Genomic DNA, 18,349 nt, shown 5'->3' with positions numbered 1-18,349 from the left:
GGCCAGCTCGGAGGAGGACGACATGGAATGGACTCGTGTGAGGGAGGATTTGGGTGTTGGGGAAACAGGCAATGAAAGCATGGGAGGTGATTGGCGGGTTGCAGGATCAGACCCATGGACTGGATGGAGGGATGGAGCGGGATCCACAGCTGGGGATGCTGTGGGGCGTAGTCAAAGGTGCTTAAGCTCTGATGAGGATGATGATGTTGGGGCGCCTGGAATTGGGATGGCAGCTGACAGCGATGATGAGCTTGAACTGGGATAAAATGGGGTTTGGGACCAATGTCTAATTGCGTTGGGCAAGGTAATCTGGATGGACGCTTGGGCTTTTGTTGGGAAACTTCCTGAAGACGGGTGTGATTCGTTACTGGATACGTAAGTTTACCAAGGACACTGGGCATCGACGGCGGGAGGAACTGTGCGGGGTTTTTCTCTGTGCAACTTGTGTTTAATCTCGATAGCTTGGACCTCCGTCGTCTTTTTGACGGGCAATACCTATTTACTGGATTGACGCTGGACTGACTGACTTCGATTCCGGATTATCCCTTCTGCTGGCTATCGGTGAGACCCTTGGATTTCTGGACGACTACGCTTGGCTATAGACCTCTGGACCGGATTGGGACCCTGCTGACTGCCGTTAACCTGACCGCTGTGCCTGGACCTGGATTTCGTTGGCCGCTGAACCTTAAACTGAATCCTGACTACGACCACGCTTTCGTTCGCTGCAGGAAGGAATAAACAAGCCTGGTTTATTCCCCTGCTGTTTCTGAGTAGCAGAGAGGAATCTGCCACCAGTCTGTTGTTTACATTCTGACTCCTGTTGATCCTCTTTTGTTTGCATTGTTTGCCAGGCTGAAGTAAGCACTTTGATTTAATCCGGATTATACTTCTGTTTAACCCGGTTTATCCCTTTGAACCGTTTAAGCTCTAACTGAGCTGTTTTTTGTTATTTATCACACTGAAGTCAAGTGTTTGCCCTGTTCTTTGTTTCCTACAGGCGTTTTTAGTTCTGTAACCTCAATAAACTGAGTTTTGTTTTACTTGCTGGCGTTCTGTCTCTGACAGAGAGACTCTACTGTTTTTGTTTTTTATTTATTTAGGTAAACCTAAGGGTGTCCCCCATGTGGCGCAGCGTGTTAAAGCACTGAGCTGCTGAACTTGCTGACTGAAAAGTTGGCAGGTTCAAATCCTGGGAGCTGCTAGCCCCAGCTCCTGCCAACCTAGCAGTTCGAAAACATGCAAATGTGAGTAGATCAATAGGTACCGCTCCGGCGGGAAGGTAATGGCTCTCCATGCACTCATGCCGGCCACATGACATTGGAGGTGTCTATAGACAATGCCGGCTCTTCAGCTTAGAAATGGAGATGAGCACCAACCCCCAGAGTCGGTCACGACTGGACTTAACGTCAGGGGAAACCTTTACCCTTATAAATAACTAGCTGTGCCCAGCCACGCGCTGCTGTGGCGAAGTATATTGGTATGGGAAATAAAGTATTGAGGAATTGGTGGTAGTTAAGGTCAAGGGTAAAGTTTTTCCCCTGACATGAAGTCCAGTCATGTCCAAGTTTGGGGGTTGGGGCTCATCTCCATTTCTAAGCCGAAGAGGCGGCGTTGTCCGTAGACACCTCCAAGGTCATGTGGTCAGCATGACTGCATGGAGCGCCGTTACCTTCCTGCTGGATCGGTACCTATTTATCTACTCTCATTTGTATGTTTTGAAACTTCTGGGTTGGGAGAAGGTGGAGCTAATAGAGGGGGCTCTGTCCGCTCCCCTAATTCAAACCTGCGATCTTCTGGTGCAGAAGTTCAGCAGCTCAGCGCTTGAACATGCTGTGCCATCAGGGGATATTTTGTCAAGGTTGAAAATATACAATAGTTCTGATTGTTTTTTTGTTTTTTTGTCTGTTGGTGGTAAGTATGAATGTTGCAATTAGGGAAAATGTAATTAGGTAGCATGTAATGGGCTTGCAGCTTTAAAGGCTGGCTGTTTTGTGCCCGAGTAAATTTTTTGTTGGGAGGTGTTAGCTCGCCCTAATTGTTTCCTGTCTGGAATTTCCTTGTTTTCAGAGTGGTGTTCTTTGCGACATTTTATGTGCTTCTACTGTCTGTGGCCCTCAGAAAAGAGAGGATTTGCCAGACTTTGGTGATGGGAATACTTTGTTCGTATGTGTTAGCTGGTCCTGATTGTTTCCTGTGTGGAATTCCCATTTTCAGAGTGTTGTTCTTTATTTGGTGTTTTGATTCTAGAGATTGTATTGTTGTGTTTTATTATAGCACAGTAATTTTTATATATTTTGATTTTAGTGTTTTTGAATACTTGGAACCAGATTGTATTCATTTTTACGGTTCACAGCAACACAATAATAATAATAAGATAAGATTATCAATGTTATAATAATTATTATTACATTTGTGAATTATTATCACTGTTATAATAATAATAACTTACTATTATTGGTCATTATTACATTCTTAAATGATGATCACTGTTATTATTATAGTAATAATAATTATTCCTCACAGGGAAGGGAAAGGTGAGGGTAATGGGGCTTGAGAGGGAAAAAAGGAGGGGCCCCGAGGGTGAGGGGTTTGTGGGGTTGTAGTTTGTGGGTGATAACAAATAGCAACAGAAAAGGGGGGGGGCTCAGCCTGGGCCAACTTGGGCCTTCCCTCGAGTTGTTTTGGGCGCCAACTTCCACCCTTCCTGGCCTGAGGCTCTTTCCTTTTCCCCCGTCAGCCGTTTAACCGGGTGAGGGGGAAAAGGAAGGGGCCTGAGGCTGGGAAGGGTGGGAGTTGGCACCCAAAACAACTCGAGGGGAGGTCCAGGCCTGCGCGAGGGCCATGCCCTCCTCTTCCCTGCTCACCTTGAAGACCTCCGAGAAGAACCAGGCGCCGGTCTTGTTGTACAAGTCATGGAGGGGGGTAGAGTGGAAACGGCGCTGGGCAGGGCCCAGTACAAGGAAGGCCGAGGCCAGGCCGGAAGGAGGACAGAGGGTGAGGCGGGGGTCTGCGGGGCCTTCCTTGCGCCGAGGGGAGGGGAGAGGGGTGGGAGGAGGGGGCCTGCGAGGAGAGGAAGGGGGAGAGAGCAGAGAGCGACGTGAGCCCTGCACCATTCCCAGAGCGGCCCCCTGCATCCCGCGCCCACCAAGGAATCTGCCTTCCTGCCTTCCTTCCTTCAGCCCAGGCCCAGCTCTGAGGCCTCCTTGGTAAAGATGATGTGTGTGTCACGCGGGAAGGGATGAGAGGGGTGTGTGCGCGCAGGCGCACATCGCCTGTTGCGGTTTTTGGCCTTTTGTTGGGCCTGTGATTGTGTTTGTCATGGATTTGTGTTGTATCTTACTGGAGCCGTGGATGATGGGTTGTGTGGTGAAATTTCGAGGTTGGGCGGCCTGTAGTTTTGTTGTTTTGTGCGTCGCCCTGATGCCATTACTCTTTTATATATATAGACTAGCTGTGCCCGGCCACGCGTTGCTGTGGCGTCTGGTGGTGTTGGTGAGAAATTTGAGTTAGTGTTGTATGGTTGTCTTTATGTTTAGTATGTACAGTAGAGTCTCACTTATCCAAGCCTCGCTTATCCAAGCCTCTGGATAATCCAAGCCATTTTTGTAGTCAATGTTTTCAATATATCATGATATTTTGGTGCTAAAGTCATAAATACAGTAATTACAACATAACATTACTGCGTATTGAACTACTTTTTCTGTCAAATTTGTTGTATAACATGATGTTTTGGTGCATAATTTGTAAAATCATAACCTAATTTGATGTTTAATAGGCTTTTCCTTAATCCCTCCTTATTATCCAAGATATTCGCTTATCCAAGCTTCTGCTGGCCCATTTAGCTTGGATAAGTGAGACTCTACTGTATTTGGTTGTTTGTGTAATGTGAAAGTGGTGAGAGTAGAGGGGGTCTTTGTCGCTGTGTAGTATTGTATAGTATGCATACGTTGTCCAAGTGTTGTGAATGGTTAGATTGTGTCTTGGTGCATAGTAGAAAGGGTTGGGGTGGATGGCCATTCGGGGTGTCTCCAAATTATTGGATGGTATAGTTCTATGATTATTATTATTATTGTTGCTGTTATCATCATGATTATAATCTGTATTATCATCATTATTATTATATAGTGGGTGGATGGCCATCTGTCAGGGGTGTTTGGATTGTGTGGTCTTGTATGGTAGAAGGAGGTTGTACTGGATGATTATTAGGGCTGTCTGCAAACATAAGGATTCCGTGATATTGTTATTAGTATTATTATTATGAAGAGGCTGTATGGCCATCTGTTGGGAATGTTTGGATTGTGTTCTCCATGGCAGGAAGGGGTTGGACTGGATGGCCTTTAGGGGTCTCTCCTATCTCTGTGACTGTAGGATTCTATTATTATTTTTATGGTGGAGATTGTGGAGATATTGGATGGCCATCTGTCAGGAGTGTTTGGATTGTGTGGTCTTGTATGGTAGAAGGAGGTTGTACTGGATGATTCTTAGGGCTGTCTGGAAACATGAGGATTCCGTGATATTGTTATTAGTATTATTATTATCAGAGGCTGTATGGCCATCTGTTGGGAATGTTTGGATTGTGTTCTTAGGGGTCTCTGCAAACCTTAGGATTGTATGATGATGTTGTTGTTGTTATTATTATTATTATTGAGAGGCTGGGTGGCCATCTGTTGGGAGTGCTTGGATTGTGTCCTGCATGGCAGATCGTGGGAGGTGTTAGCTGGCCCTGATTGTTTAGCGTCTGGCATTCCCGTGTTTTAAGAGTGTTGTTTTTTATTTGGTGTTGTGATTTTAAGCTTGTTAAAATATTAGGAGTCAGATTGTGTTGATTGTCATGGTTCATAGCATATATTTAAAATATTGAGTATTAAAATGGGTTGGATATTGTAGAAGGTTGGAGTGGAGAGAAATAATTCGGATGATGGGCGGGCGCTAGGACCCAGGGGACAGCTTTTTCCCATTGCCTGCCTTTCCTCTTGCGGCGGCCATGAGGGCTTCTCTTTTCCCTCCCGGGCATGGCTCCCGATGGTGCGTTGTGGGTTCTGTCCATGTGGAGGTGCGTGAAGTGATTTTGTGTTGTTTCAACCTTAAGGCGTGGATGATAGGTTGTGTTGTCAAATTTCGAGGTTGGGGAGCCTTTACTTTTGTTGTTTTGCTCGGTGCCGCGATTCCATCACCCTTTTATATATATATAGATAATAAATATGATGATTACTTTAATACAGCAATTATATATCAATATAACAGCTAAAACCAATGAGAAGCCTCCCAGTGAGGGGAGGCGGGCAAGAAATAAAACATATTAGAATATTATAATAATATTGTATTCTATATTCTATTATTGTATGTAATTATACACATTATAATTACAATTATATTTAATATAATATCTATATATAAATGAGTAATGGCATCACGGCGACCCACAAAACAACAAAACTACAGGCCTCCCAACCTCGAAATTTGACAACACAACCCATCATCCACGCCTCTAGGTTGATACAACAAAAAAAAGAAAAATAAAGTCCTAATTAGAGGGAGAGGAATAATTGTTTTTATCCAGTTGCTGTCAGTTTAGAGGGCTAATCTCTGTCCACTTCGTCTCCTAGCAACCAAGGGACAGCCAGGGTTCAGTTAGGGGACAGGCAGATTTAGGCCTCACTTAGGCTTCTTCCACAGATTATCTAATTTGCACTGGATTATATGGCAGTGTAGACTCAAGGCCCTTCCACACAGCTATATAACCCATTTATAATCTTATATTATCTGCTTGGCACTGGATTATCTTGAGTCCACACTGCCATAGAATCCACTTCAATGTGCATTTTATACAGCTGTGAAGAAGGGGCCTCATATAATCCAGTTCTAAGCAGATAATATAAGATTATCAATATACAGTAGAGTCTCACTTATCCAACGTAAACAGGCCGGCAGGATAAGTGAATATGTTGGATAATAAGGGATTCAGGAAAAGCCGATTAAACATCAAATTAGGTAATCGTTATACAAATTAAGCACCAAAACATCATATTATACAACATATTTGACACAAAAAGTAGTTCCATGCACAGTAATGCTATGTAGTAATTACAGTAGAGTCTCACTTATCCAACACTCGCTTATCCAACGTTCCCTGATTATCCAACACATTTTGTAGTCAATGTTTTCAATATATCGTGATATTTTGGTGCTAAATTCATAAATACAGTAATTACTACGTAGCAATACTGCGTATTGAACTACTTTTTCTGCCAAATTTGTTGTCTAACATGATGTTTTGGAGCTTAATTTGTAAAATCATAACCTAATTTGATGTTTAATAGGCTTTTCCTTATTATCCAACATATTTGCTTATCCAACATTCTGCCGGCCTGTTTATGTTGGATAAGTGAAACTCTACTGTACTGTATTTACAAATTTACCACTAAAATATCACAATGAATTTAAAACACTGACTACAAAAAAATTGATTATGAAAAGGCAGACTGCGTTGGATAATCCAGAACATTGTATAAACGAATGTTGGATAAGTGAGATTCTACTTTAATATGAAATGATTACTGGGATAGAATAATGCAGAACAAAATAATCTCTAAAACCAGGACAGTAAATAAAGACCAACAGTCTGAAAGCAGGGAAACTGGAAATTCCACAAAGGAAACAATCAGGGCCAGCTAACACCTCCCAAGAAAGGATTCTTCCAGAAAGGAAGCTGAGAAGGGAGTGAAGCACTGTGTATTACCAAAGTCATTATTATTACTATCGTTATTATTATTGTTGTTGTTGTTGTTGTTGTTTTTAAAGCTGCAAGGCCATTACATCCTAATCATTTTTCCTAATTGCAGCATTCATACTTGCCTCCAACAGACAAAAAACCAATCAGAAATATTGTATATTCACAACCTTTAGGAAATAATATCCCCTGATGGCACAGCATGTTAAAGCGCTGAGCTGCTGAACTTCTGGACCAAAAGGCCACAGGTTTGAATTGGGGGAGCGGAGAGAGCCCCCAGTGTTAGCCCCAGCTTCTGCCAACCCAGAAGTTCAAAAACATGCAAATGTGAGTGCATCAATAGGTACTGCTCCAGCGGGAAGGTAACGCCGCTCCATGCAGTCATCCCACATAACCTTGGAGGAGTCTACGGACAACGCCGGCTTTTCGGCTTAGAAATGGAGATGAGCACCAACCCCCAGAGTCAGACACGAATGGACTTAATGTCAGGGGAAAACCTTTACCCTTGACCTTAACTACCACCAATTCCTCAATACTTTATTTCCCATAACACCAGACTTCGCCACAGCAACGCGTGGCCGGGCACAGCTAGTATTCTATAATATGCATATTTAGGGATTTTAATTAAAAGTCTGTTTTTAATTATACAAATTAAAAGCCCGTTTTTAATTATACAAATCCATAGTTTCTCACTTTTGGTTGCCAGAACCTCCATCCCATCATGCCTTGCTGCTTTCTCCATTTTGCCATGTATTCTTCTCATCTTCAGGTTCTCCTTTAGCCCAAACACGTTGGCTACAGAGTCAGTCTGGATCCCTGTAGAATGTTATCTTTCCAGTTCAGACACTCATTCTCACGCCAGGGAGCCGACCTGCTTCCCTGGCTTGAATGTGCGCAGTCTTGCAGTTCAAACTCACTCCTGGCCTGATGCTCCTGGTGGCTGGCATCGGTTCTCAAGCCTTCCTTAGAGCAGACCATCCTTGTTTCCCTGCAGCGGGGAGTCCTCGCTCTCCCAGTTGGCAGTTTCCTCTTTGGCCTGCATGGGTCCCTGTGCTGACTCTGTCTGTGTAGGGGCGTGGGCTTTGTCCTTCCCCATTCTAGCTGGTGGGGCCTGTCGGGACTGTCCTTTTTCTCCTTGGGCCGATGTGGCTCCCTCCAGCACTCTGCTGCCCAATGGCTTTCCTTCCCGCACGTGAAAAAAGGATCCCGTTGTTCTTTTCTCTCCCGGCTGCTCGACCATCCTCGTGGAGGATTCTGTGGACCTCCTCCTCCCAAGCCTACTGCAGTGGTTCTTCTGATGACGCCATCCCTGGCTCATATTCTCACTTGCTCTTTGTCATGCTCCACTCTCCCCGCTAAGATGTTCCATTCCTCTAGAGTCCTGGGACTCCTCGACCCACAGGATACTGGGTCGAACTCAGTGGTCGTCTGGTCTCTCCCAAATTCAGTGACTCTTCTGGGTCTTCCCCCAGAGGTGACGGGTGGGTCGAGTGCTAGGGCAGCCACGAGAGCTCCAGTCCCAAAGGGGGAGAACTCCTGCCGGGTTGTCTCTCCGGCCTCGCTGGGTGTCCACTCTCTGACATCCTGCTGCTACACACCTCTTGTTGTTGGTAGAGGAAGAGTCTTTCGAAGAGACAGGGCTTACTGTCATGAACGTGAGCTTCTAGAACGGCTCACGGAATCATCTTGATGCAGTTCCTTTATTTTCCAAGTCATACAAGCAGAAGGAAAGTTGCTTCTAAGCTCTAACCATAATGTGCCAGGTTGTATCTCTTCCCTGTTTCCTTTCACCACCTCATTGTTTACACATTCCCATGGAACCTAACTGCTATCTCCATAACAACCATTATGGCTAACTTCTGTCTCCCAGCCTTGATCACCCAGATGGTCGTCATTAACAGCTTCTTGTTCACAGCTCTTTGATGGCATGGTCACTCCGAAGGCTTCCTTTGAAGATGTAGAGTGATCCCTGACAGCTGATGCCATGTTGAATGGCAACTCCCAAAAATTCTATAGTATTGATCTATGGCAGCTGAGGTTGGACTCAGTTTGTGTTTGTTCTACGCGGTAGGTGTGTCCCAGGTCAGGGAAGCCTTTCAAAAGCAGAGAACAGCATTTTGGACCTTGTAGAGGCCACTTGGGGCACTTCCAGACAGCACTAAATCACGGGTTTTAAACAGGGGCAAAAGATCCCAGGACTTCAGAAGAGGTCCACATACAGACCTGTTGGTCATGGGGTTTCTGCCTCCGTTGTCCAGACTTGCTGCTTTGTTCCGAGAGTTAGAGGCTCCCAAAATGGTTGCTGCAGGACTTCTGCCTGAAACCTCCGTGTTTTTTTTTATGACAAGATGTGGATATGCAGAGATTCAGATATGCAAAAGTTCCGTTCTTTGTCTTGGCCAGAGAAACTGTGCCCTCCAAACATTTCATGAAGTATTTGCCACACAAACAAATCTAATGGGGCAGGGCCACCTTGCCCAAGTCAGCACTGCACAATAAAACAGGAACAGGCAATTGTAAGCCAGGAACAGAAGTTTGTCATTATCTTCTACTTTTACAGCCTGGCTGCCTGGCCATCTATCCAGACAGATTTGGTTGTGTACTTGTGGCATCGAACAACAGGGCGCTGTTCCTAGGTTCTACATGGCTTTCCTTATTAGCCACCTGCATGACCTTGTCTCTATATATTTACATTCCTCTCCAGCACGTCCATGTCCCAACAGCCCGTAGTAAGCATTTGTCATTTACATTACCCATGTTGTCAGCACACACCCAATGAGGAACCAACATGTATAGCCTGGCAATATCATCATGTTGTTCCCTGGCGCAAGTACACTACAAAACCTGTCTTCACCGATGGCCATACAACAAAGTGTGAGTAATTACAGTAATGATGGCATTCTGTTCCTGGTTTGAAAGTGTCTGCTCCTGTGTCATTGTGTACTGCTTACTGTGAAGGTACTTGTTGCACCCCAGGAACTCGATTTTTCGGCCACAACCTTCATTAAACAGGTGAAGGATGAAGTTCCTCTTCCCAGGCCAAGGTTTTTGCCTTCTTACTCGAGTGTCACCTTCCTTTTAGGGCCCTTGGAGGCATCCTCCAAAAAGTATCCAGGCAGGCTTTTTTCCCCACAGCCTCTGTTTTTCTCAAGATTTCCTTTTGGTTGGCTAAATATTGAGGCCCATGCTTTTATTAAATGCCAGGGGAGGGGGCAATTGAATTATCTGCTCCCTCCCTTTTCCCTCTGTTTTGCTCGTGCTCAGTAAGTCATTTGTGAGGCATCTTCCAGGACAGGAATGGACAGAGTGGGTGCCGTTCTTCCCCAGGTTGGGATTTAATGGCTTAGATTATTGCAGACACGTTCCTACAACCCTGTGCACATAACCCGTGTTTCTCTCGATCGCCTTCACCTGCTGAAAAGCCTTTCCCCACAACAGAGGGCAGGAAATAGAGGCGGAAATGGACAGGGGTGGAAAGGGCTGGGCAGGAAGGAGGATTTCCCGACTGCGCTGTGCCTGTGAATTTGCATGCCGTCCTACGGCTCAACCAAGGGAGTGAACAACCCAACGGGGACTTAGTCCAGGCGAGACCAGTTCTGTGAGCATCTCAGCATGCCTAAATGGGGTGTTGAATTTGCCAGGCAGGAAGGCAACGTCTTTGGGAATTTGGGGTTCCTTTGAGAGATGTAGGAAATGTGGTGGCAGCAGAGGCCCAATTTGGGATGCACAGGAGACGGACCTGGGATCCCTTGTGGCCTGAAAGGGAACCTGAAATTCATGAAATCATCAGGAAAGGGATCATTGTGCCTCTTAAGATTAAACTTATGCTGGTAATTCACGGAAACCCATTATCCAGGGTGAATGACGCCCCATCTTTCGCCTGTCTGACTGTCTGCCTTGTATTTGTTTAGCCGTGTTTAGGTCAAGCCAACAAAATCAATGTGGCTCTGTAGTATTGTACGAAGGTCCCTTTTTCTTCCATCCATCCCTCTTTCCTTCCATCAATCACTCATTTTCATCCTCCCTCCCTTCTTTTCTTCTCTCCTTCTGAATCCATCCCTTATTGTCCATCAATCTGTGATCACCTTTGTTTGTTTCCGTGTGTCCTTGAGACCCTTTATATCTCCATTTCTTCCATTTTCAACATGAGCCCTGAATGGAAAAGACGATCATCTTGGAAATAAAGGAAGTTTGCAGGTTCATGTTTAACCTTTTGCTTCTTCTTTCTTGATCAGGGAAATGAAGACCCTATGAAGTCACCACAGGCATGAAAAGAAAATATCAATATCTATTGGAGATTGAGGAATTTGGAAACCAAAGGGCAATAATGAAAGAAATCCTGTGGAAAGAAGAAATCCTCTCTAGGTGCCAATCTTGTGGAACTCAATTTTGATCAGAAGGAAAAAGGGAACACTCACGTGTCCATATCACATAACTGTCGATATGGAGGAGAAACCCTATACATGCCTTGAGTGTGGAAAGAGCTTCAGTTGGAGGAGCCATCTGCTACTGCATGAAAGGACTCACACTGGGGAGAAACCCTATACATGCCTTGAGTGTGGAAAGAGCTTCAGTTGGAGGAGCCATCTGCGACTGCATGAAAGGACTCACACTGGGGAGAAACCCTATAATTGCCTGGAGTGTGGACAGAGCTTTACTCAGAAGGGACACTTACATTCACATCAAAGCACTCACACTGGGGAGAAACCCTATAAATGCCTGGAGTGTGGACAGAGCTTCACTCGTAATTCAGGCCTACGTACACATCAAAGGACTCACAGTGGGGAGAAACCCTATGAGTGCCTGGAGTGTGGACAGAGCTTCACTCATAGTTCAGACCTACGTTCACATCAAAGGACTCACACTGGGGAGAAACCCTATAAATGCCTGGAGTGTGGACAGACCTTCACTCATAATTCAGGCCTACGTTCACATCAAAGGACTCACACTGGGGAGAAACCCTATAACTGCCTGGAGTGTGGACAGAGCTTCACTCATAGTTCAAACCTACGTTCACATCAAAGCACTCACACTGGGGAGAAACCCTATAAATGCCTGGAGTGTGGACAGAGCTTCACTCGTAATTCAGGTCTACGTTCACATCATAGGACTCACACTGGGGAGAAACCCTGTACATGCCTTGAGTGTGGAAAGAGCTTCAGTTGGAGGAGCCATCTGCGACTGCATGAAAGGACTCACACTGGGGAGAAACCCTATAATTGCCTGGAGTGTGGACAGAGCTTTACTCAGAAGGGACACTTACATTCACATCAAAGCACTCACACTGGGGAGAAACCCTATAACTGCCTGGAGTGTGGACAGAGCTTCACTCAGAAGGGAAGCTTACATACACATCAAAAGACTCACACTGGGGAGAAACCCTATAACTGCCTGGAGTGTGGACAGAGCTTCACTCATAATTCAGGCCTACGTTCACATCAAAGGACTCACACTGGGGAGAAACCCTATGAGTGCCTGGAGTGTGGACAGAGCTTCAGTGATTGTTCAACTCTACGTAAACATCAAAGGACTCACACTGGGGAAAAACCCTATAAATGTGTGGAGTGTGGACAGAGCTTCACTTGGAGTTCAGGTCTACGTTCACATCAAAGGACTCACACTGGGGAGAAACCCTATAAATGCCTGGAGTGTGGACAGAGCTTCACTCGTAATTCAGGTCTACGTTCACATCATAGGACTCACACTGGGGAGAAACCCTATGAGTGCCTGGAGTGTGGACAGAGCTTCAGTGATTGTTCAACTCTACGTAAACATCAAAGGACTCACACTGGGGAAAAACCCTATAAATGTGTGGAGTGTGGACAGAGCTTTGCTGATAGTTCAACTCTTCGTAAACATCAAAGGACTCACACTGGGGAGAAACCCTATAAATGCCTGGAGTGTGGACAGAGCTTCACTCAGAGTTCAGGCCTACGTTCACATCAAAGGACTCACACTGGGGAGAAACCATATACATGCCTGGAGTGTGGACAGAGCTTCAATAAGAGGGAAATTCTACGTATACATCAAAGAACTCACACTGGGGAGAAACCATATACATGCCTTTAGTGTGGACAGATTTTCACTCAGGAACCACGTCTACATACACATCAAAGGATGCACACTGGGAGAAACCAATACATGCCTGGAGTGTGGAAAAACCTTCACTTACAATGTAAATCTACATTTACATCACAGGACTTTTCATGACAACAATAGGGGCATATGTCAAGTGTCAGATTTATGAATGAGAATAAGTGGTACCAAAGGCAGAAGTGTGCTTGTATAGGATTGTCTACATGGAGTAGAATCATACGGTATAAAAAAACAATGAATAGAGAGTGTGAAGTTTATAGAAATAGATCCATTCTTGTCTATTTTTTGTTTGTTGGTGTAATTTGTGTCTATGTAGGTATGTGTTTTGTTGATATTTGTTTCTAATTTAGCTTTGTTCTTTGTTGTAGTAGCTAGTTAGCCACATAAGTTTAGCATCATTTTCTAAAAGGTGGCAAATTTAGATAGGTTAAAAATTCTGAGACTGGAGTGGCAGATAGATGTGATTTTAGACCATGTGGAGTTTACTGCCCAATTTATTTTGCCTTTAAGGTTGGCCGCATAGCTCTGGAGTTGATTGTTATCCTGTCAGTGATGCAGAAAGTAGACATCCCCAGAACTTCTGCCTGCCAGCCGGGAATATATAAATCCTCCTCTCACATGAATTATCCCGTTCTCAATTTGTGCTGGCTTATCAATAAATTGAGTAGCAACCCTTCAGTTGGGCTCGGCAGCGCAGCTACTCGGCTTTATTTACACAAGCATATATCCCAGGGTTGTTCACACAGCTGACTATGGTAGTGAAATACAGTAACACCCAAATCCACAAACGGGGTTTATTGGGCCTACTATAAAGGCACCAAAATATACCCTGCAAGATTTCAAAGTTCCGTTGGCTTTTCTATTAGGCAAAGACATTAGAAGTCATACAGCAAAAGGAGAAGAATAAGGCCATTGTGAGTGTGACAGGCCCACAGTTTGTCAAGGTGTTGGCTTTGTTAATGTCAGGCAAGGTATTATTTTTCCTCATTTGGGCTCAGTGAGACAGTCATAAGATCTGGGCAATGAAAAGGGAGCTTGAGAGCCATGCTGCTTCTGCCCTGGATGAGGTAGTTGAGAATAGCTTGCTCTCAACCACTAAACACCAGAGCCTTTCAAGCGTTATTCGTGGATTTGTTAATGCTAATTCATTAGGGAGATAAGTTTCCCCTGGCCTGCTTCTAAAGCTGAGAGAGTGTGACTGGGACAAGGTCAGGTCAGAGATTCTGTAGCTGAGCAGGGATTTAAACGCTGGTCTCCAGAGTCAATAGTCTAAGTGCTGCATCATGCTGGTGTGAAGACTGTAATGGCCACGAGAGAGAAGGGTCTTACAGTTGGATGGACTCGGTCAAAGGCGCTTTGGCCGCTGCCTTGGCTTTGCAAAGCCTGAGCAGGACGGGAGGAAACAGTGGCCTGGAGGCCGCTCTGTCATGAGATCACCACAAGTTCATCTGATGGCTGTCAGTGAAGCATCAACTATGGCGTTGGATAATCATCAGCATAGAATAAAGACGAGGAACTACCCTCCGGAAACTTTGACTTTTACATTGGTAAGCATTTAAAGTGGATAAAAACTTATTTGATAATAAGTTTTGATATTATTGATATACCGTAACTTGAAACTATTTTGGACTCTGGAGATGACCATGTTATTGCTAAGTTGTATAAACTTTTGTTGAAACATGAAATGGAGGAGGCGAAAGATTGTGTGGTAAAGTGGGCACAACATTTTGGTAAACGAATACAAAGGGAACAACAGAAAAGGGTTTGGACAAAGCGTGTGGAATTTACAATTGAGTAAAAATACTTTTTATAACATTATGTTTAGATGATACCTGACACCAGAAAGGATGGCGAAGATCTGTAACAACAGTTCTAGATTGTTGGAAAATTGGGGGAAAGGTGGGCACTTTTTATCATGTGTGATGGTCATGTAAAAAGGCCCAGAAATACTGGGCACAAATACATATGATTTTAGAAGAAATGGTTAAAGTCAAATTTGAAATGAAACCTGAACTCTTATCTGCTTGGGATGTGAGATGAACAACTTAATAGGAAATGTGGGAGGAGATTGCTATAGGTGAGAACGGCAGCAAGAATGACCTCCACTTAAAGATGGAAAGACTCTGTCAGAAAATGATTGGCTGACGAAAATGTGATTCTGTCAGAAAATGATTGGCTTATGAAAGTGTGATTCTGTCAGAAAATGATTGGCTTACGAAAATGTGATTCTGTCAGAAAATGATTGGCTTACGAAAACAAGTGAGTTTGTGGGAATGAAGAGGCTTACTCGTTGACTGAGGAGAAATCTCTCACTTAAGAAAGACCGGGGCCCATTGATTGTGTTCCTCCAAATCTCCATCACTGTCTGTTTGTTTGGGACTAGAAGTGTGTTACTATGTGAGAAAGGACGTTCCAAGGGTTGCTTTTCAGTAAACGGGTGTAGAAAACAGAGAGAAGATAACAACCAGGGAGAGAATGCCAGGTCATTACATTAGATAACGTAGATTGTTTGTAGTTATTGGGGTTTTTTATATATAGGATAAAGTAGTATTATTCTAGAAACAGTATTTTTAATCTCTTGTTGTTGATGTTGTTTTGTTTTTGTATATCTAAATAAAGAAATGAATTAAACCATTGGTGTGTTCCTGCATGGTTGGGCAAGACGCCTTTTTGGGGTCCCTTTCGGATTCTGGGACTCCATTAGGATCTCATGTTTCCCGACTTCATCCTCACATGAGCCCAGGGGGCATTTTCCACGTCACATTCGGGGCCTTTGGCTTCCTCTGGAGAGGACAATCGGAAGCCATTGGCATCACAAAAGCCTTGCTCCTGGTGCAGATGGAAGCTGCTCATTCATGGCTCCTCCTTGAGGCCTCGTTCTGAGGAGGAGGCATTGCGGGGGCCATCTTGGAGAAGGGGGTCAGGATTCCTCATGGCCCCTTCCCCTCCCTTCGGGAACCACCAAAGCTTCTCCCAAAACAAAGGCCTTCCTCTTAAAGACGCAATGGGACTCCTCTCCAGGAGGCAGACCGAAGTGGCTCCTGTCTCGGGAAACAGATCCTGGGAAGCCAGCTAGCTGTCCAGAGCATCTTGAGATCTCCAGATGAAGTTCTCCAGGATTGTTTGGGGCGGAGGGTGGACAACAGGGACACTGCTCTGTGCGCCTCTCATTGAAACCCAAGGTGTCTTGTCTGCCTGCTTCATTGGCTTCGTGTCTCAACGGACTCCACTGACTCCACTACACAGTGAGTACAACTATACTTTCACTATGGAGTACTGATGCAGAGTGATGCCCTGTGTACTCAACACAGAGCAGCTACACCATTCCTGTAACCGAACTTCAATCAGAAATGTGCCTGATTGGTGATTAATACAAGATGTTTGCGAGTAAACAAGATGTGTTATTTTTCAAAGAAGACTTTGTTTTTGATCTCTGAGTGCCTATTTTAACTAAGAGGTTTCAAGAAAGTGTCTTATCTTTTGTGCAACTGCAATTTCAAGAGCAAAACAACCATCCTCTGCTACCAACCAAATATATGTTTGTACTGGCATGTCTTTATCCTCGGCAGTTTAAAGACATGGTTCTTCAGTCCAGCAGCTGAGTTCCCTGTGTGCCATTACATGAATGCTAGTGAATATCACTTGTTCAAAGGGTTGATTTCCAAGTATAATTAAATAGAACAACAACGATGATGATGATGATGATACCGTTTCCTGTTTGGGACTCTGACCAGTTCCCAGGCGAGGCCTCGGTTCCAGAAAAAAAAGCCTTCTTCCGCACTGAAGAGCGTCCCTCCAACGGAGGCCTCAAAGGCTGCCGTGACCCCAGACACCGCTCCAGCTGAGACAGAGTCCCGTTTCTCCCTACAGAGCAAAGCCAAAGGGGTCAGCAGGCCCCCAAATGCCATGTCATTGAGACTGAACCCTGCAGGACCCCACAAAGCAATGGCTGCGGGGCCGAGAAGGTGTCTCCCAACAACACCTCCAGGAAGGACTGCTAAGCGGGGGGCCCAAGCCCCATTCCCACGAGACATCCCAGAAGGAGACCGTAGTCTACAATATTGAAGGCCCTTGAGAGGTCCAAGAGAACCAAGAGGGACACCCTCCCCCCGTCTAGGTCCTTCTGCTCCTCCCCACACGAGGAGCGAAGGAGACTCACCGGGATGTGGACCAAAGCAGGCGACACAGGTACAGGCTGCAAAAGCAACGGGCAAGGAGCAAGAACCACGAGAGAGAGAGAGAGAGAGAGACAGCGACTGCCTTCCTTCCTTCCTGCTGTGAACAGGAAAGTGAGCTTCCAAAGGGAATGGCCTTCAGTGGGAGATGCTGCAGCGCATCACAAAGGTCTCCATGGCGCCCCCTGCAGGCACGGAACAGCCATCCAGGGAGGGAGGGAAGAAGAGCTCCACTGATGGGCCAGGACCACATTTGATACATTTATATGCTTTCTCCTCCATGTCAACAGAGTTATGTGCTATGTACATTTAATTCCAATATGGACACTTGGTTCTTGTTTTTCCCTTTCTGATCACTCTCAGCAGTGGGTTCAAATTACAGGAAAGTAGATTCCATCTAAACATTAAGAACTTCCTGACTGTAAGAGCTGTTCGGCAGTGAAACTCTCTGCCTCAAAATGTAGTGGAGGCTCCTTTGGAATCCTTTAACCAGAGGCCAGATGCACATCTGTCAGGGGTACTTTGCACTTTCCTTGCACGGCAGAGACCTGGACTGGGTGCCTCCAGTCTCTTCCGACTCTTCCGTTCTACTCTGTTGGGTAAGTTTGTTCTTGACGCATCACGAGTGGGGCCCAGTGTGCTTACTGGCTGTAGGGTGAACTACAACTCCCACCATGGTGAGTCTGTCCCCTCCAACTCCTCCAGTAGGTTGAGTTACATGGGGTTCCGTGTGCCAAGTGTGGTCCAGATCCATCATCAGTGGAGTTCGCAGTTTCCGTGGTTGTGGGTGAACTACAACTCCCAGAAAGGAAGATCAGTCCCTCCAAACCCCTCCAGTAATCACATCTCGGCATATCAGGTCTGTGTGCCAACTCTGGTCAAGATCCATCCGTGTTTGGGTTCAAAGTACTCTCTGGATGCAGGTGAACTACAACTCCCCCAAATCAAGGTGAATTCCCCCCAAAGACCTCCAGTATTTTTTGCTGGTCATGGGGGTTCTGTTTGCCAAGGTAGTTCCAGGTCAATTGTTGGTGGAATTCAGAGTCCTCATTGATTGTTGGTGAACTATACATTCCAATATGGGTGAACTATAACTCTTGGAAGTCAAGGTCAATCGCCCCCAAACCCCATCAGTATGCAAAGTTGGCCGTGTTGGGCCTGTGTGCCAAGTGAGTTCCAGGTCCATCATTGGTGGGGTTCAGAGTGCAGTTCTTAGATTGCAGGTGAACTATACATCCCAGTCCCTACAACTCCTCTAAATCAGGGCCAGTTCTCCCCAGACCCCTCTCCCTCTCTCTCTCTCTCTCTCTCTCTCTCTCTCTCTCTCCAGTCTGTTCAGCTGCTGATC

General features: G+C 45.3%; 2 protein-coding genes across 2 annotated transcripts in view; both read left to right on the top strand.

Annotated features, from left to right (window-relative positions):
* The window catches only part of LOC134294593 (oocyte zinc finger protein XlCOF6-like), a 55,047-nt gene that overhangs the window by 24,791 nt on the left and 11,907 nt on the right, over window positions 1–18,349 (top strand). The gene's annotated exons all lie outside the window — the stretch shown is intronic.
* On the top strand, window positions 6,287–15,457 carry LOC134294575 (zinc finger protein 658B-like). Its single transcript, XM_062966123.1, has one exon. It carries the CDS (start codon window positions 11,174–11,176, stop codon window positions 12,797–12,799), a length of 1,626 nt encoding a protein of 541 aa, XP_062822193.1. The 5' UTR covers window positions 6,287–11,173; the 3' UTR covers window positions 12,800–15,457.

The sequence above is a fragment of the Anolis carolinensis genome, unplaced genomic scaffold (genome assembly GCF_035594765.1).
Source record: "Anolis carolinensis isolate JA03-04 unplaced genomic scaffold, rAnoCar3.1.pri scaffold_17, whole genome shotgun sequence".
NCBI classification, from domain to species: domain Eukaryota; kingdom Metazoa; phylum Chordata; class Lepidosauria; order Squamata; family Dactyloidae; genus Anolis; species Anolis carolinensis.
This window is presented reverse-complemented; position numbering and strand designations above follow the sequence as displayed.

Excerpts from the sequence above, each read along its gene's own strand:
- LOC134294575 (XM_062966123.1), top strand. The coding sequence starts at position 11,174 with ATGGAGGAGAAACCCTATACATGCCTTGAGTGTGGAAAGAGCTTCAGT.